Source organism: Leptonychotes weddellii, chromosome 14 (assembly GCF_054177405.1).
Source record: "Leptonychotes weddellii isolate Sample4059 chromosome 14, ASM5417740v2, whole genome shotgun sequence".
In the NCBI taxonomy this organism is placed as follows: Eukaryota; Metazoa; Chordata; class Mammalia; order Carnivora; family Phocidae; genus Leptonychotes; species Leptonychotes weddellii.
This window is the reverse complement of record NC_138382.1, coordinates 49,941,022-49,965,168: the sequence shown is the minus strand read 5'-3', so window position 1 is coordinate 49,965,168 and position 24,147 is coordinate 49,941,022. Positions and strand designations below refer to the sequence as shown.

General features: G+C 42.6%; 1 protein-coding gene and 1 non-coding gene across 15 annotated transcripts; one reads left to right on the top strand and one right to left on the bottom strand.

Moving 5' to 3' along the window:
* The first annotated feature begins 482 nt into the window (after positions 1–482).
* Positions 483–17,304, top strand: SLC25A51 (solute carrier family 25 member 51). Of its 14 annotated transcripts, none has more exons than XM_081803222.1 (7): positions 483–741; positions 4,112–4,196; positions 4,929–5,052; positions 8,797–8,838; positions 8,929–9,011; positions 13,337–13,441; positions 13,659–17,304. In XM_081803222.1, exon 7 carries the CDS (start codon positions 13,700–13,702, stop codon positions 14,591–14,593), a length of 894 nt encoding a protein of 297 aa, XP_081659348.1. In that variant the 5' UTR covers positions 483–741; positions 4,112–4,196; positions 4,929–5,052; positions 8,797–8,838; positions 8,929–9,011; positions 13,337–13,441; positions 13,659–13,699; the 3' UTR covers positions 14,594–17,304. The 14 variants fall into 14 exon arrangements, with proteins under 14 accessions (XP_081659348.1, XP_081659345.1, XP_081659344.1 ...); XM_081803219.1 differs by having other exon boundaries at positions 8,794–8,838; XM_081803218.1 differs by having other exon boundaries at positions 4,929–5,080.
* LOC115938160 (small nucleolar RNA SNORD42) lies at positions 2,448–2,494 on the bottom strand. Its single transcript, XR_004073351.1, has one exon. It is a non-coding gene; the product is annotated as a small nucleolar RNA SNORD42 (small nucleolar RNA).
* Positions 17,305–24,147: the final 6,843 nt, after the last annotated feature.

Genomic DNA, 24,147 nt, shown 5'->3' with positions numbered 1-24,147 from the left:
ACAAGGGCCAAAGGATGCATGCAAGGTAGGCATTATTTTTCAGATAGGGATTTGGGGCTTAGGAACCAGTGACTTGTCCAAGGTCACTCCCAGAATTGTCAGAGCTATTACTCCACCTAAGCCTTCCATTTCCGAGTGCAATAGAGTCCAAGACCTGCAAGTTGTCAGAGGTTGAAAGGAAAGAGACTTTAAAAGCGATTTGTATGTCCTAAAGCATACAAAAGTGTTCCTCTGTGGCCTGCGGTACCAGTTGCTGACAAAAGGCCACTTTGAGGGTTTGATGAAATCTAACCAAGGCTACAATGGGGAACCAGGCGGGGCACTTTCAGGTTTCTGGCGTGTGCCACCCACAACTGTTCATTCCCACTGGCACTCCCTCAGGCTGCACGCTGGAGAACGCGTTGACTAGTTGTGGCACGGCACGGCCACCGTATGGCGCCGAGGGAACGGTGCTCTGGTAGGTGGCGCCCCAGTGCCTTACGACAGGTGTGGGTGACCCTACACCTGCCCCGCCGGGGCCGAGAAAAACCTGGTCGGGGTCACCTGACTCTGTGGGTTTAAGGGGAGGTGGCGCGGCGACGTCTGCCTCACGTGATCGGGCTCGGGCGGCGACGAGCGCGTCACGCTACGCCCCGCGCACCGGGTCGGTCAAGGTCTGCGCCTGCGCGGCCGCTGCTCGCCGGCTCGCCGACCTGCGGGTTGGCGGCTACCGGGCGCGGAGGCGGGCGCCCGCTGCAATGGGTGAGTGCGCGGGCTGGCGGCACGGGCTTTCCCCCCGGCCTGTACGTTGGAGGAGCGGAAGCACGAAGGAGGGTCTGAGGAGGCCGCCCTGCCCCGGCCCTCTGGCGCAGCCGCTGGGGCCCACCCTCTCCGCGCGCCCGGCCGCTCCCGCGCGCGCGCCCTCCCGGGTGGGGCCCGCACCCGCGGGAACCGCAGGAGGCGGTGCTCCCGCACAGGGTCGGTTCTACGCCGCCGCGGCTCCCGGGCTCTCCCGCCAGCCGCCGGGTTTCGCAGGGCGTCGTGGGGCTTCGCGGGGCGGGGGGCGCCGTCTGGCGGGCGGGGTGGGCCTTTCCCGCGAAGAACGCTGTGCGTTTATTCGGACGCGCCCCTGCTGGGGAGGTGCCTCCCGCCGCGCACGAACCGGGGGGCGGGGAGGGCGGCGCTGGGACAGCGGAAGGGCCTCTGTCCCCCTGGGGTCTGGGATTCCGGACCCCTTGAGCTTGTTCACTGTCGGAGACGGAAGGGGCCTCGGTGATCCTACCCAACCCCTGCCTCTCTTATCCCCGATTGGGGAAATGGACGCCCGGAGGGCGGTAAGTCGAGCCACAGCCAGGCAGTGCTTATTCTGCGACACCATGTTGCATCGCGTTGTGGGAAACTCAATTGTACAAGGCTTTTGGGGGCGGGCAGGCGGGCGGTGTTGTTCATTGTAAGTCTCTGTACTGATTATTTAGCACCGAGCGTGCCTAGATCAAGCATGTCGATGTCTCCGCTATATTTACCCTTGGGGCATAACCTTTATTTTGCCCCGTCAGCTATACTCAGCTGGTCATAATTCCCACCCTCTGTTTCTCTACCTGTAAGCAGTGAAACAGCAGCCCTGAAGGTATGTGGGTAGTGACCTTGTCAGTTCGAGCCTCCTCCACCCTCGTTTCGAAAGGATTCAGTAAAATCAAAGGATGCTAGAACTGGTCAGGTGGGTCCCCTAGTGTTTCCAGAGCACAGGTTAGGCACTTTGGATCTGGAGTCACCCTTAGTGCATCTAAAGAAAAAGTGATAAGCTTTTACCTCTCAGTTGAGGTATCTGGTTTCTCCTTTGATAGATTAAACCCAGAGAATTGGATTTTTAAATTAAGGACCTTGCTTTGACTATAGTAACAAGATAGTGTCATAACTAGGCCTGGAACCCAGACTGATCTTGTTCTGATTGCTGACTTAGACCTGCTGACTTACGGGAGTTCACATCTTTGAGAATTACATTTGCCTTACCCCCAGTTTTTGCACAAAGACCTTTGTGCTGGGATCACATCTAGGTCTTGCTCATCCATGTAGGCTGTAAATTACAGTGAGTATTTAGACTTTACACTGTTTATGCCACAAACGTTTGATACTTGTAGTTGCTTAAAAGTCAACCTATTAACTGTGCTGCTTACTGTTTAGATAGCTTGAGTGTTTTAGGTAGCAAACAGTTTAAAATTATGGTAAATAAGTTTTGCAATAGCGAAGAATTACCTGTGTTAAGGAATTTAAATATACAGATCAGTTTAGGAAAGAAATTTAGCTGTGTTCACAGTATAAATAAACATAAAATTATAAACTCCATTACCACAGAATACTGTGCACACAGCCCTTACTTCTGTTGCCAAATTAAGAATCTATTCATACCATCCTGGTGTGTAGGATGAAACTAGAGGGAAAGCTTTATTTTTCTTCTTTTCACATGTGTATCAGTGGTTTCTTTGAAGACATCATAAGTCTCAAGAGGTTAAAATTTAGAAGGAAAGTTTTAAATCTGTGAAGTCTAGGAGGGTTTCATGACCTTCCTTTTTCTATGCACAGGCCTGTTTTTTAAAATTTGAGACTCTAAATACACAGTGATGTTCTTTTTTTTTTTTTAGATTTTATTTGAGAGCAAGAGTGCACAAGGTTAGGGGGGGCAGAGGGAGAGGGAGAAGCAGGCTCCCCGCTGAGCAGGGAGCCCAGTGCGGGGCTGGATCCCAGGACTTAAAGGCAGACACCCAGTCGACTGAGCCACCCAGGTACCCATACAGTGATATTCTTAAAATATCTTAAAATCATTAAATATAGGGGTCAATAAACGGTTAATTTCTGCTAGCCATAGTTTTCTGCTTAATAACAGTCTCCATTATTACAAACAGCTGTGACAAACTAGTTGCAGTAACATTAATTTGTAAAATTTTGGGAAGTAAATCATTCCTGTAAAAATTTAAGGTGAACATGGACAAAATTTGGTTGGTAGGGTGTACAAATAACTTAGTTTGTATTATCAAGGAACAATAGATTGCTAAACAGTTTGCAGATGGTAACTTCAGAATTTAAAATGTATTGTGTATTCAGTATGTAAATGAAATTTCTTAACATTCATAAATTGTCACAACATGATATTATATAATCATATATACATTAATCAGAGTATTCTTGTTATTTTATCATTCTTTAGTCCTGAGACTCTGAAGAAGAGCAAAGGATTACCTAGATATAAAGCATTTGTGTGCTAAGCTGTTTTGAAAATGTTGGTTAATCTTAGATTGGCAATTGTAGTCCTAATAAGAGTTCTTAAATTTGTGTCTGTCAGCTGAAACAGCAAGAAGTAAGGATGTAGAAGACTAAGTGATTAATAATTATCAAACTCTACCCAGGCAAACTTCTTTTCAAGCATCTTCAAACTTTTTTTTTTTTTTAACTGAAAGTGCCATTGGTTTCTTTAACTGGTTAAGAGCACAAAATGTAACAGGCAAGGAGGTGTGTTTTAAACAAATTAAAGCTGTGGGTGGTTTTTTGTTTTTTTTTTCCCCCAATTGTCCCCAAGTCAGATAAATACCCACAAAAATGATGGGGGAAGGAAGGCTGTCCTACATAAGAAGTGTATCCTGAATTAAGGGAAACTGCTATTGAAACAGGAATTAACATAATAAAGTCAGCAGTAGGTTAGCAGTTTTAAAAATTGAGTGTTCAGGGTGCTTGGCTGACTCAGTGGAGTGTGCAACTCTTGATCTTGGGGTTGTGGGTTCAAGCTTCATGTTGGGTGTAGCGATTAGTTAAAAAAAATCTTAAAAATAATTGAGTCTTCATATGCTGCATGGCACGATGCTATACTATATAAACTACTGAAATACTGCTATGTAGGAAGGAGGAAGTCTGTATGGCTTTTAGCAAAAATGCTTTTCCAGAAAAGCAAATCAAAACAATGCAGTCAGCAAATCAAGGAGGCTATAGCTAGATACCAGAACTATGGCTTCTCATATCTGTGCTAGAGGATCCTTTGTATCCAGAATGGACTAAAATTTCAGGACAAAACAGGGACTTTTAAAAAACATTCCTTTATCCATTTTAAGTTCTCTGCCTCTTTCCCCCTCCCCCTGCATTTCAGCATGATCTAGCAGAAAGATGGCTGCCATTGGCTATTTTATTTTTTCTTTCTGTGGCAAGACCGTCATGGTGCCTGGATATTTCAGGTTTGTATACTTCTCTTACCATTGTCTTGTTGTGGTCAAAAAACTTAGTAATGGACTTAGTGTACTTGGCTTGCCGCTCCTGCTTTATTCTCCCACTAATGAAGGTCAGCTTCAGGGTGTATTTATCAAATCTTTTGAGACTGGAGGACAGTTGCCAGATACTAGGATCCATCCTTGTATGATCTTCCTGTGGGCCACCAGAAAGATGCTCTTCTCCTGAGCATAAATAAAGGATATGATAAGACACACAAAGCCAAAACAGGTTTGGATTCTGGAGCTGGGCACATATAATCCCAAATCAAAGCTACTATGTCAAGATGATGCAGATGATGAGGCAACCATCAATTAGACCAAGATTCTCCACAGAGTATCTTAAAAAGTAATATTAAAAAGTTTTGCTCAAAGGAAAATACATCACCTTAAACACTCAAAATTATGAAACAGAATAAATAAAAATAAGCATCTAACTCAAGAAATTAGAATACTATAAACCTAGACAAAACAGGAGAAAAGAGATAAAGAGGAAAAGCAAATTTAAAAACTGAAAATAGTAAAACTGGTAACTTCAACAGCTGGTTTTTTTTTCTGGGATGAGAGGAATGTAAATTTGACAAACTGGCTACCCTGCTCAAGAAAAAAGGGAACGTAAGTACACAAGACTAGAAGTATTTTTTAAAAACAAGTACTGTATAAGACTATATAAGTAAACCAGAACTTTTTTTTTTTTTAAAGGAAATCCAGTATCAAAATTGACTGCAGAAGAAAGAACCTAACAGACCAGTAACAATGGAAGAAATTGAGAAAGTTATCAAAAAGCTACCATCCCCCAAAACACCAGGCCCAGATGGTGTTACAGGTGAATTCCTTTAACTTTGAAGGAAAAGGTAATTTTGGTAAGGTTTAAATTGTTTACCAGCATCAGGAAGGAAAAGTGATAGATTGTTTTTACACAGTCAGTAGAACATTGATGCCTGAACTTGGCATGAAGATAGTACTAAAATTGAAAATTTGGTATGTTCTAGTGATGTGAAATTTTAAAATATTAGCAAAATGGTATCTAGTGATATATTAAAAAAAAATATTTCACCATGGCCAAGGAGGATTCATACCCTTATTATAAGGGCAAGTAATTAACAAGAAATAATGCTAATGTATATACTAAATAAATACATTAGTGAATAATAATAGGTCATCCTTGTTGAGCACCTCTGGTGCTCTAGACTACTCTCCGGGATGCTATACTAGTAGTAACTCAAATAACTGAGCCAACCTATGAGGTAGGTAACATCCTTCCCGTATAAATGAGGAAATTAAGCCATAGAGACATTGAGGAACTTGAAGGTCACACAGTGGATAGTGGTGGAGCCAGGATTTGAATTGAGGCTATTAGCTGCAACTCGTAAATGTTACACTGGTTCTGTCTCCAGTATTCATGTGATCATCTCAGTAGCTCCTTAAAAGCATTTGACCAAAGTTCCTGATTTAGTGGTGGTAGGAGGGGTTGAAGGTGGTTGACTTGCAGTAAAACAGGAATAAATGTGTACTCCCTTCCCATGTTTGAAAACTCTCTAAGCCCTTATCAGTTGATCATTAGTATTAGAAAAATGGAATGCAGTTTTAATGGCAAACATAATTTCCTAGTAAATAGCAGGGGGATGGGGCTTACATTATAATTGAAGATATACTAATTCTTTGAATGCAGAATGAAGTTTTGGGGTTTTTAATGTAATTTATCTGATGAAATTATGTGATAGTGCTGGAAAGACGTGCTTTACCTCGTATTTGCAGCACAATCCTAAAGGTGGGTAGGGATAGATGGTGAACAGGGAAGGTTACTTAAAGGAGTACAGATTTTCTAGGGTCCAGTTCAGTAAACATTTTTGTGTCATGATCTATTTCCCTATGTAAACTTGAAACTACTAGGACTTGGATTATGAATACTCTGATGACAGCTTCTTGTTTCTCACCCCAAAAGCCAGTGTCATGCTTAATAGTAATTTCTAGCAAAGTTCCCATAAGTATCAAGAAAATTATAAGGATATTCACTATTATTTTTTTTATTTTTATTTTTTTTCAAAGATTTTATTTATTTATTTGAGACAGAGAGAATGAGAGGGAGGAGGGTCAGAGGGAGAAGCAGACTCCCTGCAGAGCAGGGAGCCCGATGCGGGACTCGATCCCGGGACTCCAGGATCATGACCTGAGCCGAAGGCAGTCGCTTAACCAACTGAGCCACCCAGGCGCCCCGGATATTCACTATTCTTATAATTTAGTTTTGTTCAGGAAATATTTGTGAATCTAATAAGATAGAAGAAAGATACGTATTATAGTGGAGAATTCAAAATTATTTGTGGTATTTTATATAGTGGAAGCTAAAGCAAAGCAGTCCAAAAAACTGAGAAATTACAAGAGGATTTGGTAAGTTGTCTGGTTCTAACCTTAATATACAAGAATTGGTAGCTTTTTCATATGCAGACAAAAGGCAGTTGGCAAATTAATTGGAAGGAAACGGCCCATTCATAATAGCAACCAAAAAGATAAAATACCTAAGCATAAGAAATATTCAAGATCTGGGGGTGCCTGGGTGGTTCAGTCAGTAAAGCCTCTGTCTCTTGATTTCTGCTCAGGTCATGATCTCAGAGTCCTGAGATCATGCCCTGTCTAGGGCTCTGCTTTCAGTGGGGAGTCTGCTTCTCTCCTTCTCCCTCTGCCGCTCCCCCTGCTGGTGCTGCATGCTCTCTCTCTCTCAAATCTTAAAAAAAATAAAAATATTCAAGGTCTGTATGAAAAAATTTTTAAATGCTACTGAGGTTTGTAAAAAGACAAGTAAATAGGAAGACATCATATTCCTGTAAAGTATGGTTTAATTTTGGAAAAGTGAGAGGTCTTTACGTTTATCTGTGAAGTCACTTTCTCTGTAAGATACCAACAAGATTTTGGGGAAGAATATGACAGAGATACACTAGAGTTTACCAGGAAAAGCGTAATAGCCAGGAAAACCACTGATCCTCAGAAGAGTATGGGGAAGCCCTATGAGATGGTGACACGCGTCATACCGCCGTAGCAGGTCAGAGCAGGTTGGCACTTGAGAAGCGCTGGGCTGCTGGCGGAGCAGAGCCCGTGTAGACATACATGCACACGGCCACGGGCATTTGGATGATGCTCACCGGTCACTTTCATAGGCAAGCTTTTCTCTTTGCCTCCTTATGCTGAAATTCCAGAGAGATTACAGTATGGCTGGTAAATGAAACTATGAAGGTTGTAGAGGGAAGCATGGATTACTCGTTCATACTTTTAGAGTAATGAGGGCCTTCTGAGGACATTATAAAGCCTAGAAGCCAAGATCATAGATTTACTATCCAAATTAAGAACTTCAGTATCACAAAAATGATAAAGTAGGGAAAGTATTTCCCACAGTTTGATTAAAAGAACGAGGAATGATTTTCTTCATATATGAAAAAATTTTACAAATCAGAAAAGGTTTTTCTGCCTATTAGAAATATGGGTAACATGAAAATTTATAGTAAAAGAAATTCAAATGGTCAAAAATGAAAAAACTGTAGTTTTTTTTTTTTTTAAGATTTTATTTATTTATTTGAGAGAGAGAATGAGATAGAGAGAGCATGAGAGGGGGGAGGGTCAGAGGGAGAAGCAGACTCCCTGCCGAGCAGGGAGCCTGATGTGGGACTCGATCCCGGGACTCCAGGATCATGACCTGAGCCGAAGGCAGTCGCTTAACCAACTGAGCCACCCAGGCGTCCCTGTAGTTTATTTTTTTAAGCAGGCCCCTCCACTGAGCAGGGAGCCTGACATGGGGCTCGATCCCAGGACACTGGGATATGACCTGAGCTGAAGGCAGACGCTTATTAACCAACTGAGCCACCCAGGTGCCCCAAAATGCTGTAGTTTAATCAAATATTTTAAATGACAGAATGCAGTTTTTTACCCATGAGATGGTGCAGGAAGTGATGGGGGACCTGGGTACTGGCATACACGTAATGGAAGTATAAATCCCCATTAGTTTTCTGGGGGCAGTTTGGAGTAGCTACCAAATTAAAATGTATTACTCTTTGAGCCAGCAATGCCATTCTGAAGATTTATCCTACAGATAAACTTGCCAGAGTTCACCCCAGCAAGGTGTAGGTACAAGGTTGCCCAATGCAGAATTCTTTGAGAAAAAAAGGAAAAAGCTAAACCTAAACAAAAAACAGGGACTAAAATAAGAGATAGAATAAATTACATATAATATGTCCAATTGTTAGAATACTATACAATCATACAAAATATGGGGGTATCTCCATGCTGTTATTAGAAGGTTCCAGAATGCATTGTGAGTGTCACTGGTGGCAGGCTGACTGGTAAAGAGGCTTTCCCACAGTCAGGCTAGACACAGAGAGCCCTGAGCTAGGGCAGTGAGCTTGGAGAGGGGAGATGTCTGTATATTTAATTGATTTAGAATTTTGTTTTCGCTTAAAAAAAAAAAATCTTTTTTAAATGTTTATTTTTAACGTGTCAGTTTTTTTCCTAAGAAAGTAATACGCTTCTTTTGTGAATTTTTATTGAAATGACTCATTCGTTGTTTTATTGGATCTACAAGCAGCCCAACTCCAAGGAATCTGGCATCTCTGAGTCGAGCATCCAGGTGATTTCATATAACTATTCTAATACCTGCCAAGGTTAGAAATACTTCGTGTCTCTGAGCCAGGCCTTACTTTGATGATTTACATTGCAGAGGAACACATTTTCGGAACGCCGGGTAACAGTTTTTCCTGCCCCTTTAAACCGATTCATGATGGTGCTGAGCAGATTTCAGCTGTAAGTCCCGCTGCTTCCAGCGCTCTGCCAAAGGGGAGAGCATGTTCTTCATGAACAGAGCGATGCCCAGAGGTGGTGTGGCTCCCCTGCCTGTGGGGGCTGGCAGTGAAAGAAAACACCCCTGGCACATTCGGGTTCTGTCGGTACAACCAGGCAGCTTAGTGGCGAGGAAAGTTTCCTGACCCCTTTCAGGACCTTCCTTCCCGCAGAGTTCGGGCCTGCAGTGGTTTCCAAGTTTATCTTTTCTAATAGAAACATGGAGGAAGCCGGCTGGAACTCCCAACAAAACAGACTTCGGACCAGAGTGTTCAATGTTGATTTTCCTAGTGTAGTCTGTCTTGTGGGAAGAGGACCCGCAGACCCTGGTGTGACATACTTAAGGAAAATAGCTTGTTTGCATTTGCTTCACATGAGAAAGGAAAAGAATAGTATGCAGTACATCAGAGTGTCTTGGGATCCTCCTGAGGGTCTCTCATAACGCCGGTCCAAGCTTGGTTCCCCATCCTCCTCTGCCACCCACCCATCTTCCCCCCACGTTCTGCTCGAGCGGAACGTATTCGAATAATTCCTCGAGAATGCGATCCTGCTGCTCTGACACAGGACCTACACCGCAGCCTGTGCCGCCGCCCTTAGCGGAATGTGCTTCACCCTGTTTGCCCACGGGTCCTATCCTGCCCTGTCGTTGTCTCCAGACAGCTAGCTAATGACCCCTTTCTCTGCGGGGCCTTTATACACCTTGCGCGCATTTCCGTGCGTGCATTTATCACTCTGTAGTCCAGTTGTTTGCATGTCTTATCCCCCCTGAAGCCAGGGTTCCCGTTTATCTCTAATCTCTGACTTGTAGGGCAGTGCCTTTGAATAAGTGGGTTGAATTTAATTTTCTTAGTTTGCTAATAGGCCAGTGTAAAAGCAGGCAAAGAGGAAGAAATCCCCAACAAAAGTAAATGAAGGTCTTCTTGACAGTGTTATCCTATAAGTCTGAATGAAACAAAAAACATTTTTTTAAAGATTTTATTTATGTGGGGGAGAGAGAGAGAGGGAGGAGCAGACTCCGCACTGAGCAGGGAGCCTGACAAGGGGCTCCATCCCAGGACCCTGAGATCATGACCTGAGCTGAAGGCAGACTAACCGATTGAGCCACCCAGGCACCCCAATACTCTTATTTTTGATATCTGTATGACATCCCATCAGGTGGATACATCTTCATTTATTCAGTGGGCCCTTTACTGTTGAGCACTTAATTTTTATTCAGTACTTCTCAAGAGCATTGTTGCGACTGTTGTAGTTCAGTCTTTGTGTACATCTTGTATGAATAACTTTTTCCCTAGGCTGTACTCCCAAAAGGGAAAATTATTGTTGCAGATGTGTGTTCCATATTTGATGTTACATATCTATGGCTCCTGTAGATATAAGCTCCCCAGGAGTTGATTCTTTCTGATTCTTTTCTGTGCTTCAGCTCTGCACTGTACTTTATAGTGATTACATTTTAACATCTTTTGTCCTGAATGCTCAGCAGTTCATACACCTATTAAGCAATAACTCCCTGTTCCTCTTTCCCCAAGCCCCTGGCAACTACCGTTCTACTTTCTGTCTCTGATTTTGACTACTTTATATACTTTATGTAAGTGAAATCATACAGTATTTGTCCTTTTTGATTGGCTTCTTTTACTTAATGTCCTCGGGGTTCACCCACGTCCTAGCACGTGACAGAATTTCCTTCCTTTTTAAGGCCACATAGTATTCCATTGTATGTATCCATACCACGTCTTGTTTAACCATTCATCTGTCAGTGGACATTTGTGTCGCTTCCACCTCTTGGCTATTGTGAAAAGCACTGCTGTGGATGTGCACGTGCCTTTTGAGACCCTGCTTTCAATTCTTAACAGATACATACCTAGAAGTGGGACCGCTGAATCACATGTTTGTTCTATCATAAGTTTTTGTAGAATTGCCATTCTGTGTTTAGTGGCTGCAGCATTGTGCATTCTCACCAACAGTGAGCAGGGATTCTCCTCCACATCTCCACCAACACTTGTTATTTTCTGTTTTTGTTTTGTTTTTTTTTTTAAATAGTAACTATCCTAATGGGTGAGATGATCTCATTGTGGTTTTGATTTGTATTTCTCTTTTGATTGAAGTTGAGCATCTTTTCATATGCTTGTTGGCATCTGAGTGTGTTTTACAGTTTTTTTGGTGTTTTTTGTTTTTGTTTATTTTTATATTTTATTTATTTTATTTTTTTATTTATTCATGACAAAGAGAGAGGCAGAGGGAGAAGCAGACTCCCAAGGAGAAGGGAGCCCGATGTGGGGCTCGATCCCAGGACCCTGGGATCATGACCTGAGCCGAAGGCAGACGCTTAACCATCTGAGCCACCCAGGCGCACCCTGTTTTTGTTGTTTTTTAGATTTCATTTATTTGAGAGAGAGAGAGAGGGAGAGAAAGCAAGAAGCGGGGGAGGGGGTGGAGGAGGGAGGGAGAAGCAGACTCCCCACTGAGCAGGGAGCCTGACGATGCGGGGCTTGACCCCAGGACCCCAGGATCATGACCTTTGTGACCTGAGCTGAAGGCAGCCACTTAACCAACTGAGCCACCCAGGCACTCCTGTTTTACAGTTTTGTAGGTTTCTTTCATGTCTGGCATAAAAGATAAGTAGAGTCCCATATCTTCCTGTATATCTCCTTTGGAGAAATGGCTGTTCAAGTCCTTTGCTCGTTTTTAATCGGGTTATTTAATTTTTTGTTGAGTGGTCTCATGAATGTGGTGTTGTGCTATTGAGGAATTAAAATCAACTTAAAAATATTTAGCCTGTTGGGGCACCTAACCAGCTTAGTTGGTGGAACGTGTGACTCTTGATCTTGGGGTAGTGAGTTTGAGTGCCATGTTGGGTATAGAGATCCCTTAAAAAAAATATTTAGCCTGTTATATTTAAGATACAAATGTAGTCCCCCAATAAAGGTTATTTCTGGGCTGTAGGATTGTCCTGGATGATCCAACTATTTGGATCCTTTGGAGAAAACCAGACTTAGTTGCCTGGCAAGGGGTAGCCTTTGTCATTTTAAGGATGCAGGTATGTTCTAGGGGAGGACTTTACCTTAGTGTTACTCAGTGGGCTAAGCCTGTATGTTTAGGCTTCAAATCTTTAGCAGTCTGATGCAGCCACTTTGTCAAGGGCAGCCTCCCAAAGTCACTGCCATGCTTCGGTATGACCATGGGAACATGCGCCCTGCAGCCAGACAGACTTACGATGCCAGCCCCACCAGTTATTTTCTGTACCTCAGACAAAGGAGAGAGTGTTGTTTTTTTCATTGGTAAAACTGGGAAAACCGCGTTTATTTGATGGAGTTGTTTTGAGAGTTAAATATGTGAAAATACAGTGTATAATACATACCTGCAGGCCTCCCTTGACCCTGTTCTTCCAGTCTCTACCTCCCAAAGTACATGCTCAGTGTCCCTTATCCATAGCACATATTTGTCATACAAGGTATTCACACTGAGGTGTTTTTGTTTACCTTGGCAATTTCCTGTTAAAATGTGAGTTCCTTGCCTTTTTTTTTTTTTAAGATTTTTATTTGAGAGAGCACGAGCTGGGGTGAGGGGCAGAGGGAAAGGGAGAAGCCAGACTCCCTGCTGAGCAGGAAGCCCAATGTTAGGCTTGATCCCAGGATGCCAGGATCATGACCTGAGCTGAAGGCAGATGCTTAACTGACTGAGTCACCCAGATGCCCCATGAGTTCCTTGCTCTTGAATCTCTAGCACTTGGCAGAGGGCCTAGTCCAGAGTAGACACTAAGTGTTAGTGAACAGAATGAATGAATGCATGTTTTGCTCTTTTATTTCTCAAGGGAGGACTTTGAATCTTTTTTGGAAGGATAATGGTATATACCATTATGTAGTATAGTACGTATGAACTAGTCCAGTAGTTCTCAAATATTTTGGTCTCAGGACCCTTTTACACCTAAAAATTACTGTGGACCCTAAAGAGCCTTTATGTGAATTAGTATTTCTGGTCTTAGAAATCAAAATTTAAAAATATTAAGTAACTATATTTATACATTTATTTTAAAGATAAATTGCATGGGAGAGGGGAGAAGGAGAGGGACAAGCAGATTCCACCCTGAACGCAGAGCTAGATGCAGGGACTGATTCCACGACCTTGAGATTGTGACACGAGCCGAAATCAAGAGTCAGACACTCAACCCGCTCAACTGACTGAGCCACCAGGCGCCCCTCACTTGCTTTAAAATAACACGTTAACGTAGATAACACATTTTCATGAAAAGTAACTATTTTCCAAAAAATTACTGAGGAGAGCTTGTTTTCCAGTTTTGCAGGTCTTTGTAATGTCTGGCATAAAAGATCTGCGTCTGCATTGTGTCTGTGGTGAGAAGTTCTGGTTAAAGTAGATGCAGAAAATCCAGCTTCACACAGGTACGTGGCTGGAAAAGGAAGGACCTCCTGGACCCCTGCAAGGGTCTTGGGGACCTCAAGGGGCCCTCTGATAATACTGTAACAACTACTGATGTAGTCTAACGGGGAAAATGTAATAGTGTCCAGAAATTAAAGGGTTAAGGAAATAAGGAAAAATTCCACGTGTTTAGCCCTGTATATAATGGCTTAGCTACTACTGTCGTTTTGTTATTTGTAGGTTAAAAGTATCCTTCATGAAGAAGAAAGATCTTAAGCAACATGGTGGATTCAGAAGCTCATGAAAAGAGGCCGCCCATCCTGACCTCTTCAAAACAAGATCTGTCACCTCATATCGCGAATGTTAGTGAAATGAAGCATTACTTGTGCGGCTGCTGTGCGGCTTTCAACAACGTAGCAATCACATTTCCCATTCAGAAGGTGCTCTTTCGGCAGCAGCTGTATGGACTCAAAACCCGGGATGCGGTGCTTCAGTTGCGGAGGGATGGCTTTCGAAACTTGTACCGCGGGATCCTTCCCCCACTGATGCAGAAGACAACTACGTTGGCGCTTATGTTTGGGCTGTACGAGGACTTATCTTGCCTTCTCCGAAAGCACATCAGTACCCCTGAGTTTGCGACCCGCAGTGTGGCCGCAGTCCTTGCAGGGACAACAGAAGCAATTTTCACTCCATTGGAAAGAGTTCAGACATTGCTTCAAGACCACAAGCATCATGACAAATTTACAAACACTTACCATGCTTTCAAGGCACTCAGATGCCACGGAATTAGAGAGTATTATCGAGGCTTGGTACCTGTTCTTTTCCGTAATGGATTCAGCAATGTCCTTTTCTTTGGCCTTCGAGGTCCCATTAAGGAGCATCTGCCTACCGCAACAACTCACAGCGCGCATTTGGTCAATGATTTTATCTGTGGAGGTCTGTTGGGGGCCATGTTGGGAATCTTGTTTTTCCCAGTTAATGTTGTGAAAACTCGCATGCAGTCTCAGATTGGTGGGGAGTTTCAGTCTTTTCCCAAGGTTTTCCAGAAAATTTGGCTAGAGCGGGACAGGAAGCTGACGAATCTTTTTAGAGGTGCTCACCTGAATTACCATCGGTCCCTCATCTCTTGGGGCATAATCAATGCAACTTATGAGTTCTTGTTAAAGATTGTATGAAAGAAACCCTCAGTTAAGTGCCATTTATTAACTGAATAGACCTAAGAAGAATGCAGTTTGGCCTTGTTCCTAATTGGCGAAATACAAGTTGGTGTCAGAAGTTCAGGGCACAGTGAATTATGGGCAAAGCTGTTTTCTTGAAGCACCAACAAATTCAGAATAAAAGGTTCTAATAGGAAGATGAAAGGGGTTTTTGGTTTTGTTTTTTCATTATTATCTGAGAACTTTAGGCTAATTGCCTCGTTAATAGCTGTCTATTTGACTGCTTTTGACAAGGGAAACTAATAGCCAAGGTATGATTCTTTTTCCCAAAAGTCTTTAATAAATCTTCTGTATTGAAATGTCAGTGGCCATGACCAGCCAGAGAAAAGGCTCTTAGAGCTTCATGAATTCTCAGGCTTCCTTCTCTTGCTCCATTTCTTGCTTCTCTGCTTTTAGGAGTTGCAGAGGGTAGTCTTCGTTAAACAGAAGCATGTACATGTAGGACAAAGAATAGAGGAGCAGAACAGCTTATTAAGTGTAGGCTTTTTATGGTAAATTGCTTGTATTAGTTTTGAAACTAAGTACCTGTTGGGATAGTCATTATCTAGACTATTCAGGCATGGTGTGGCAGAACCAAGCAGCTAGTCAAAGCTCCCATTTTGCTATCTAGGTTGCAAGGTTTTGTGTTTAGTTCTGAATGTGATCTTAAACCCTCCCCAAATGTCCTTATGTTAATTTCACTTATTTCATTGCCAAAACATAGGGAGAGTTTTCATTGTAGGCATTTCTTCCTGTGAAATTTCATATTAATTGCAAACTGGTTAATTCAGTTTTTTTGATTAATTGTTGCCAACTTCAGGAAGAGCTTTGGGAGTTTGGGGAGTGTTTTTTCTTTGAGTCATAGTTTGTCGTATTGAAGTATCCTGTTTTCTTAAAACTCTCCTTAAAAAAAAAAAACACTTCCATAAAATTGTATTTTGGAAGTATATTAACAGGATTCTAGATTTCTCTCTCCTGGCTTCTAAGCATTACAGAAGGGGAAAAAACAAATCTCAGGATAGCTTTCATCCCAGTGTTAGCTTTTTTATTTGACTCTTGGAAATAGAGACCTCTATTAGGATTTTTACATTTTGGGAACCCAGTTTTATCATTATTAAAACAGTAAGAGAGTTTGAGATAAAGATATTTGGAGGATTAATTTTAAATGCTACTAGTTCGTAAAAGCTGGATAGCATACTCATCCCTTAGGTGACAGAAAAACTTACTTGTCAAAGGAATCAGATTCTTAAAATATTTTTTCCAGATCGATGAAGCAAAATGCCTCTCTTTACTGATTGAATGATTAATAAAACTTGAAACATCCTAGAAAAGTAGTTTATCAATCTTTTAAAAATCCACATCTGTAAGTATGTAGTTAAGATTGCCAACATCTGACATGGCAGAGTAGTTAGGTTTCTTATTACCAGTTTTTCATCATTCTGGGTAATTGCATATGACTATATGCACACACTGACCAAAATAAAATCAGGGTCTCAGTTGGTAGTTTACTCAGTTTCTGGGCAGATAGTCCAAAAGAAATGTTTACCTCTAAATGCAGTATGACTGGTCAAATAAGCATCCTTCCAACCATAAAAGATTGGGAAGATTTATCAAGCACTTGCCAGGCAGTAATGAGGCTCAGTAACTTTACAACAGCCCTGCTTGAAAATGTTGTGTTGGAAATGGCAGTTTACTTTGGAAACCAAGATGGAGAGGTGAGGATTTCAGAAAGAAAGGATTTGACACCAAATAAACGTGAGTAGCATCCTTTGGCTTATTGAATAGAGTCTGGCTTTGAAAAGGGTTGAGTTTTGGCGAAATGAATGACAAAGGCACTGTGGTCAGTGGCGGTGCTTGGCCCAGGGCCCACCACACCTTGCAGCAGGTGAGTTAGCCTGGGGTCATGCCCTGGGGATGGGCTTCCTTTTGTCTATTATACACTCCTGTGAGGTGACAGATAACCTAAGTTCTAAAGCACTTTCATGAAATACAAGTGAGAATTTGAAAGGGGATGCTTTGGTTTCTGCAATCTCAAACTTGTGGTGTTTAAAAACAAATATTTTTAATGTTTTTAACTCCTAATATATTTGGATTTCTTTGTCACTTTTTACAGCTTTTGGAGACCAAATTGTAAATACATGACCAGGGATGGTTTTTTGTTGTCCTATAGACTTCTTAAATTTGACAAAAAAATTCAACAGAACTTGCTTGTGGTAGTCAACAGCTTTGTCTGAACCTTAAAAGAAGTCAAAATGTGTTATTAATAAGAGATTCTAACCACTTGTTTTTATCTTCAGTGTGAACTAGTAATTTTGAAAAGGCAGACGTGATCGAATAACTATCTGAAGAGCTTTAAAAGTGGCCTTTCTGTTACATACGTGACACAGATGGTTTATGAGCACAGGGAGCTTCCGGCCCTGCCTCCCACACTTTATCTCTGATGCCACCAGAGATGTGTTACGGATTCTCTATTTAACACGCTTGGGGTGGTATGAACCCTCAGGACTGCATCACAGAGTAAACACAACCTTTCTGAGGTGGCAGATTTGTGTGTCTTTGTTTCATTTGTGTTTGGAGACAGTTGATGTTTTTGTCTCAGTAGTCAATATTCATCTTACCTTATGGTTGGTTATGTAATCACCTGCTATATATTGTAAACTGTGCAATAAAACAGAATTGTGTATCTAGAATCATCTTTGGAGACCTGAAATTTCCTAGCTCGATTATAGTGGTAATACTCCATTCTCATGCTCTGCAAACACAGAATCATGGGCGGCAGACAGGATGTGCAGAATGGGACCCAGAGGCCTTTGGGGCCACCGATCATGCCATGGGGGAAATGGCAGGTCAGTGCGGTTGAAGTTCTGGAGGGAGACGTGTGCGGTCCAAGTGAAGGCAAGACAGGAGATCACATGTGAAGGAAGGGTGAGCACTCAGACTTGATCTCCTTTAAATTAAAATATTCTTTGTTTTCTTGTATGTATAAATGCCTATCAAAGACTTAACAGGCGTTCTCCTTAAATTTGAAGAGTTTTCATTTTTAATGCTGTCTTTTTGTTTAATAAGTATTTGCTTGCCTAAATGGCTCCCAGATTGTGGGGGAGTCTACATGTTTTTGGGGTTTTTGGGGTTTTTTTAAGTTTCATTATTAAAAGTGGTTAAGCACATAAAGCTGTTTTTGTTTAATGTTTTTTGAGTTTTGTGACTGAGTTTAAATGAAACCTGTTAAATGTGTCATTAACATTCTTTTGCTAATTCTGTTTGGAATAAAGTTGTTTTTTTTTTTTTGTTTTTTTTTTAAGTCCATTCTATTTGGTCTTCTGTTGTGGTTGGGTTAGGGTTACTAGCACTTTTTTGTGGCTTAAGTTTGTCTTTTTTGTTGAGCAAACATTTAGCATACTACTATGACTCTTTAGCACCTTCACCTGATAACTTTGTAGGTAGAACAGTCTGCATTTATCCATCTTATTTGGTCAAGAGGAGTTCCAGATAAGTTAACTTTCTAGATAGCTTAACTGCAAAGCATTTTGTGTTTTAATGGTTTTTCTCAAATGAAGTGAACTTTTCCCTACTGAGTATAAACTTAGTATAATCAGTTTATCAATAAATTTCTGTGGTATAGCATACCTTCAGGTCATGTTTACCCCCAACCTAAATGATCTGGATGTTTGTGTTTTTTGAGTTTGTTTATATCTACTTTTAACTTCACAGCTATTCCTTTCTGTTAGGAGATTGAAATTATATTAGCTACACACTGTTGTTTCCACATGAAATTTTAAGGTGCTTCCTGTCTCAAGGGAGCGTTGAGGCGGTCTGATGAGGACCAGTAGGTAAGGGAGTGATTGCCATCATGCTTCTAAAACTCCAGTTTCGGGTTGGAATTCATCATAAAAGTGAATATCCTGAACTTCAGAATTGATGAAAGGGTGTCATACATGTGATCTGATGCGACGTCATTTTAGCCCCCTGCCGCAAGCTGTCCCACAGCTGTCGTAAAGCGCATGGTGCGGGGAGTGTGGGGGGTGTGTTTCTCCAGGTGTGACAGGGAGCAGGCCCGGGGAGCCCTGCAGAGCTGCGGGGTGCTCTGGATCTCGGAGGCGGGTGCCCAACTTCATCCATTTAGCTTCTGATGTTTCCAAGGGGAACTTTTTTTCCAGTGAGCATAGCTGATTTTGAAGTAGAAATTGAGGCTAAAATAGGATTTCTCTAAATTCTCTCCCTTTGATCCATTCTGTGTATCGCTGTAAGATTAATTCTGTAAACACCGATCTGGGCCCTGCTTAGTCACTGCCCTCAGCTGCGGGGACCTCCCCGCTCTCACTCTGCCTCCCGCCCTTGCCCCTGCACCCCCCCCCCCCGAGCACAGCACCCCCCCCCATTTCACTTAGTCACCCCTGCGGAGGCCTTCAGTGTCACTTTCTCAGGGAAGCCAGCTTGCACTTTCAGGACTAAGGTTCCCCTCTTGTACATTCTTATGCCACCACATTCCTGTTTTTCATAGCCCTTCCCTGTTGTAATGGGGCTGATTATTCGATATTTCCTGCCCCCTTTTGAATGCCAGCTCCATAAAGCAGGGGCTCTGCTGGAGTGTCCCCTCCTTCAAGTGCCTGGCCCCGTGCCTGACAGCAGGCTTGGTAAGGAGTCAGTCAGTGTGAAAGGACACATGGATATTCAGGATCATAGCATTCTGGAATAACCTGTCAGACCTCCATTCCCTGATGGGTCATGGAGGTTGTTTAAGGAAAAAACTTAACACTGCTTGGGCTGCCATAGTGAAATATCAGACTAAGTAAGTGGCTTAACCGACAAACACGTATTTCTCACACAGTTCTGGAAGCTAGGAAGGCCAAGATCAGGGTGCCAGCAGCTATGGTTCCTGGTGAGAGGCCTCTCCTTGGTGTGCAGACTTCTCACCGAAGGTCCTTCATGAGAAGGACCTCATGACCTCATCTAAACCTCATCGCTCCCAGAGGTCCCATCTCCACATCCCCTCACGTCGGGGTTAGGCCTTCAACATGCACATTTTGGAGGGGACACAAACATTCAGTCCGTAACATGGATGAGCCTAAATGATTGATGAGCCTAACGATTATTTCCTTAGAATAATTAGTGTCATTGACCGCCACTTTGTTAACTGTAGAAGTGTCACGAAGGCAGTGACTAGTTTTAGTTGTTAAGAGCAAACTGCTTCTATAGTCGCCAACAGGAATGAAAGTTTCAGTTCCGGCACTCTTTTTGGGGAACTGGTCATTATTAGCAGTTCCTTGTGGGTAAGGCAGTGACCACCTGATCTGAAGCACCCCCCAAAATGGGGAATGCGTTTAGTTCCGTGGAGAGGCTTCTTGTCTCCTATGACACTGGGAAAATGAAACCAACTTCTCTTTCAAGGGTCATTGTGTCTACAGGTGCTAGGTGGCTCCTGGTATTTCAGCTTCCTCCCTTCCTGTGGGTGAAGAGCCGCTTTGGAACTTTCTTACTCCTCATACTTTTCTGGGAAGAGAGGAATTGAACAAGAAATTTCCAGGTTTTCTTGGGCTCCTCACTCCCTGCTAAGAATAGCCATAGAGTTTTGAGAAGGACAGAGAGTAGGAAAAAGTATGGGAACCAAGAACTTTTCATTTGTAATTTGTCTGTAAACGATGAAGGTGAAGTAGAGTAAAAAACTGGCAGGGGTCCTAGGTTTGATAGGCCTTGAGAAAGTGAAGGTGAAGCCCAAGATCAGAGGTTTGCTGTCGATGTTCAGAGCGCTTCAAAGCTTCTGCTACTTGTGGGCCAGGAACAGAAAAGCATGTTCTTATGTTTGAGGGCGATACTACATATATATGAGTTTGTGTGAACTCGAACTAGAGAAAAACAGAATCGCTAATGATTTCAGTTTGTGCCTTTTATAGTTCTTTCCTGGTTTACTTTGTTCAGCAAATTTGCCATACATCCATCTGCTCAGTACTGGAAAGCTGCCCTTTTAAGGACAATAATTTTAAATTAGAAGATTCTAGGCTTGTGGAAAATACAGAGCATTGGCTGCCTGAGATAAATGCCAAAGTAAAAATGTAAGGTTCCCTTGATTCCCCACTGGCTCCCAGGTTGGATGAGGTCTGCTTCTGTGGCATACGATGGCTGTTTCCCCTGGCGCTCTTTTCATGATGTTTGTGCTGTATCGATACTTCAGGACAGTGTGAACTCACTGAAGGCAGGGACTCTGATCTTTGTATCCTTAGACTAGAGGTTCTCCGAGTCAATATCTGTTCAATGAATGAATCATAATCTCATCCCAGATGTTGTCTTTATCGCTATTACTCTCCCTGTTTCAGAGATACTTTGAATCTCTTAGGAATGTCTTTTAAAAATCTTCATAGTGAATCATGGAACACTTTATCTAGAACTAATGATGTAATGTATGGGAATTAACATAAGAATAAAAAAAAATGCACACACACACACACAAAAAATCTTCATAGTGAATACATACTGTATGATTCCATTTACATGACTTTCCAGAAAAGGCAAATAAATCTGTGCTGGGGGGAAAAAACTGGTTGCCTCTGGGAGGGAGGGGAAGGAGCTTGGAAGGGGTACAAGGGAACTTTCTGGGGTGATGGTAGTAATTTATATCTTGATAGGGGTTTGGGTAACATGGGTGTGTATGTTTGTCTAAACTTAGCAAACATACCATTAATACTTGTGTACTTCATCATGTGGAAAATTTAAAACAAAAAGATACTGAACTTTAATGATATGTATTGCTGAGGATTTTTAGGAGGATGGCTGTAGCCATCTGCAATTTATTCAAAATATATCAGAAATTAAGATGGATTGATAGATGGATAGAGTATTAGATACGTGATAAAACAGGAAGACGATAATGGTAGAATCGTGGTCAACAGATGTTCACTGTAAAATTCAACTTTGCTCTGTGTTGAACATTTTCATAGTAAAATGCTGAGAGAAATCATCAGGGAGTTTATCACGGGATCTGCTGTCCGCGTTGTATTGACTCAGTTTAATTCTTTTACTTTTTATTTATTTTTTAAAGATTTTATTTATTTGACAGGGAGCACAAGCAAGGGGAGCAGCAGAGGCAGAGGGAGAAGCAGGCTCCCCCCTGAGCAGGGAGCCCCACGCAGGGATCATGACCTAAACCAAAAGCAGGCGCTTAACGGACTGAGCCACCCAGGTGCCCCCAGTTTAATTCTTTTAGTGTGTGAGTTCTTAGACTAAATGAAGTCACGGGATGCTAGAGAAATCCTTGCTGGAAGGGAATGGCAGCCGCCACCCTCACCACCCACAGATGGTGACAGGGCTAATCACCTTACCTCCTAAGACTGCCCCAGAGGCAAGGGCTCTGTCTACCTGCCCCTTGAAGGGACAAGGGGAGGGATCATGATTTTCCTGCCAGTGAACTGCAAAATTCAATAAATGGCAGGAAATCCTTCTTTTAATTACAGACATTCATTAAATGCTTACACGCATGTGCGCGCACACGAAAGACTGGGTAATAACTGCTTCAGAATAAATACGGCGTTTCCAGAACAGATCCGATACTTTGTGTTTCACTTTTAAAAAGTAATCCTTTGGGGCGCCTTGGTGGCTCAGTCATTAAGCGTCTGCCTTCGGCTCAGGTCATGATCCCAGGGTCCTGGGATCGAGCCCCGCATCGGGCTCCCTGCTCGGCAGGAAGCCTGCTTCTCCCTCTCCCACTCCCCCTGCTTGTGTTCCCTCTCTCACTGTTTCTCTCTGTCAAATAAATCTTTAAAAAAAAAAAAAGTAATCCTTTCACAGTGAAAGTTGGATCCTTCATTTTACCTGAAAACTAATCTTTTATAATAGTGAAGGACTTTTGTGAATTAATGTCAGTGCAGCAGCCCAGTGCACCCGTAATTTAGATGGCTTTCAGTGGAGACCACTGTGTCCCCAGAAAAGGTTTTAGAAAATGTTTTGAGGGCGCCTGGGTGGCTCAGTTGGTTGAGCGACTGCCTTCGGCTCAGGTCATGATCCTGGAGTCCCTGGATCGAGTCCCGCATCGGGCTCCCTGCTTGGCGAGGAGCCTGCTTCTCCCTCTGGCCCTCCCTACTCTCATGTACTTTCTCTCTCATTCTCGCTCTCTCAAATAAATAAATCTTTAAAAAAAAAAAAAAAATTCTCTCTTAAAAAAAAAAAAAAAGAAAATGTTTTGAGTTGTGTATGCCCTGGTAAAAGTTTCGGATGTTCCTTTTGTGGATTGGTTGTGAGCAACGGCTGCAACTGTCTACAGCTCACCCCAGAGAGGGTTCCTCTGGGCTAGAAGAGAAGCCACACAGCACCAAGTCTGTGCCTCAGAAGGTAAGATGGTCTTACTTACTGCCCACTAACTTACATACCGTGTTAAATTGGGGGCGTCTCAGCTCTCACTGGAGGGCCCCCTGACAGTGTACTGAGAATGGCGTGCTGACGGACAAACCGTTGTCCATCCGTAATAACCTCCAAAGTTAAGATGTTCTCTTAAAAAAAAATGTTCTCTAAATTGGCTTCCTTTATCTACATAGAGATCCCTAGGATCTGTCATCCATGAAAAATTAGACCCTAACTGCATTTTCTTTTTTTTTTTTTTTAATGTGTGTGCACACATGCATGGGGGCAGGGAAGTGGCAGAGGGAGAGAGAGAATCCCAAGCAGGCTCCACGTTCAGTGCGGGAGCCCAAGGTTCGATCCCACCACCGCAAGATGGTGACCTGAGCCGAAGCCAGGAGTCAGCCGTTCAACCGACTGAACCACCCAGGCACCCGCTAACTGCATTTTCTATACTCATAGGTCTCAAATCATGGTGTCCACACATACAGCTTCAACTAGGAACTGGTTAGAAGTGCAAAATGGGGGCTCCCACCCCAGACCTTTGAAATCAGAAACTCTGGGTATCGAACCAGCAGTCTGTGTTAACAAGTCCTCCAGGTGATTCCAGTGCATGCTCGACTTAGAGCACCACTTTTCATATACTGTGCTAGAAGGGAAGGGCCTGGAGGGAAACTCAGTGGACACGAATTTGTGTTTTATAAGTAAGCTCTCTGCCCAACATGGGGCTTGAAACTCATGACCTAGAGATCGAGAGTTGCATGCTGTACGAACTGAGCCAGATAGGTACCCCAAATTTGTGTTGTTTTGTTTTAAATTTGTGGGTGTTTTTTTTTTAAGATTTTATTTCTTTGTCAGAGAGAGCGGCAGGCAGAGGGAGAAGCAGGCTCCCGATGCGGGGCTCGATCCCAGGACCCTGGGATCATGACCTGAGCCCAAGGCAGATGCTTAACTGACGGAGCCACCCAGGCGCCCCAAATTTGTGTTGTTTTAACCACTAAATTTGTGGTAGGTAATTTGTTACATCAGTAATAGGAAACTAAATCATTAATTTATTAGCATTAAAGCAATGTCAAATAATTGTTTCCTTAAAAAAAAAATTTTTTTTAAATAGTCCAAAACAAGTCTGTCAGAGGAATAACAGAAATAGTGGTGATTAATGCTATGGTTAGCTAAATCAGTTTATCGAAATAATTTCACAAAATAAT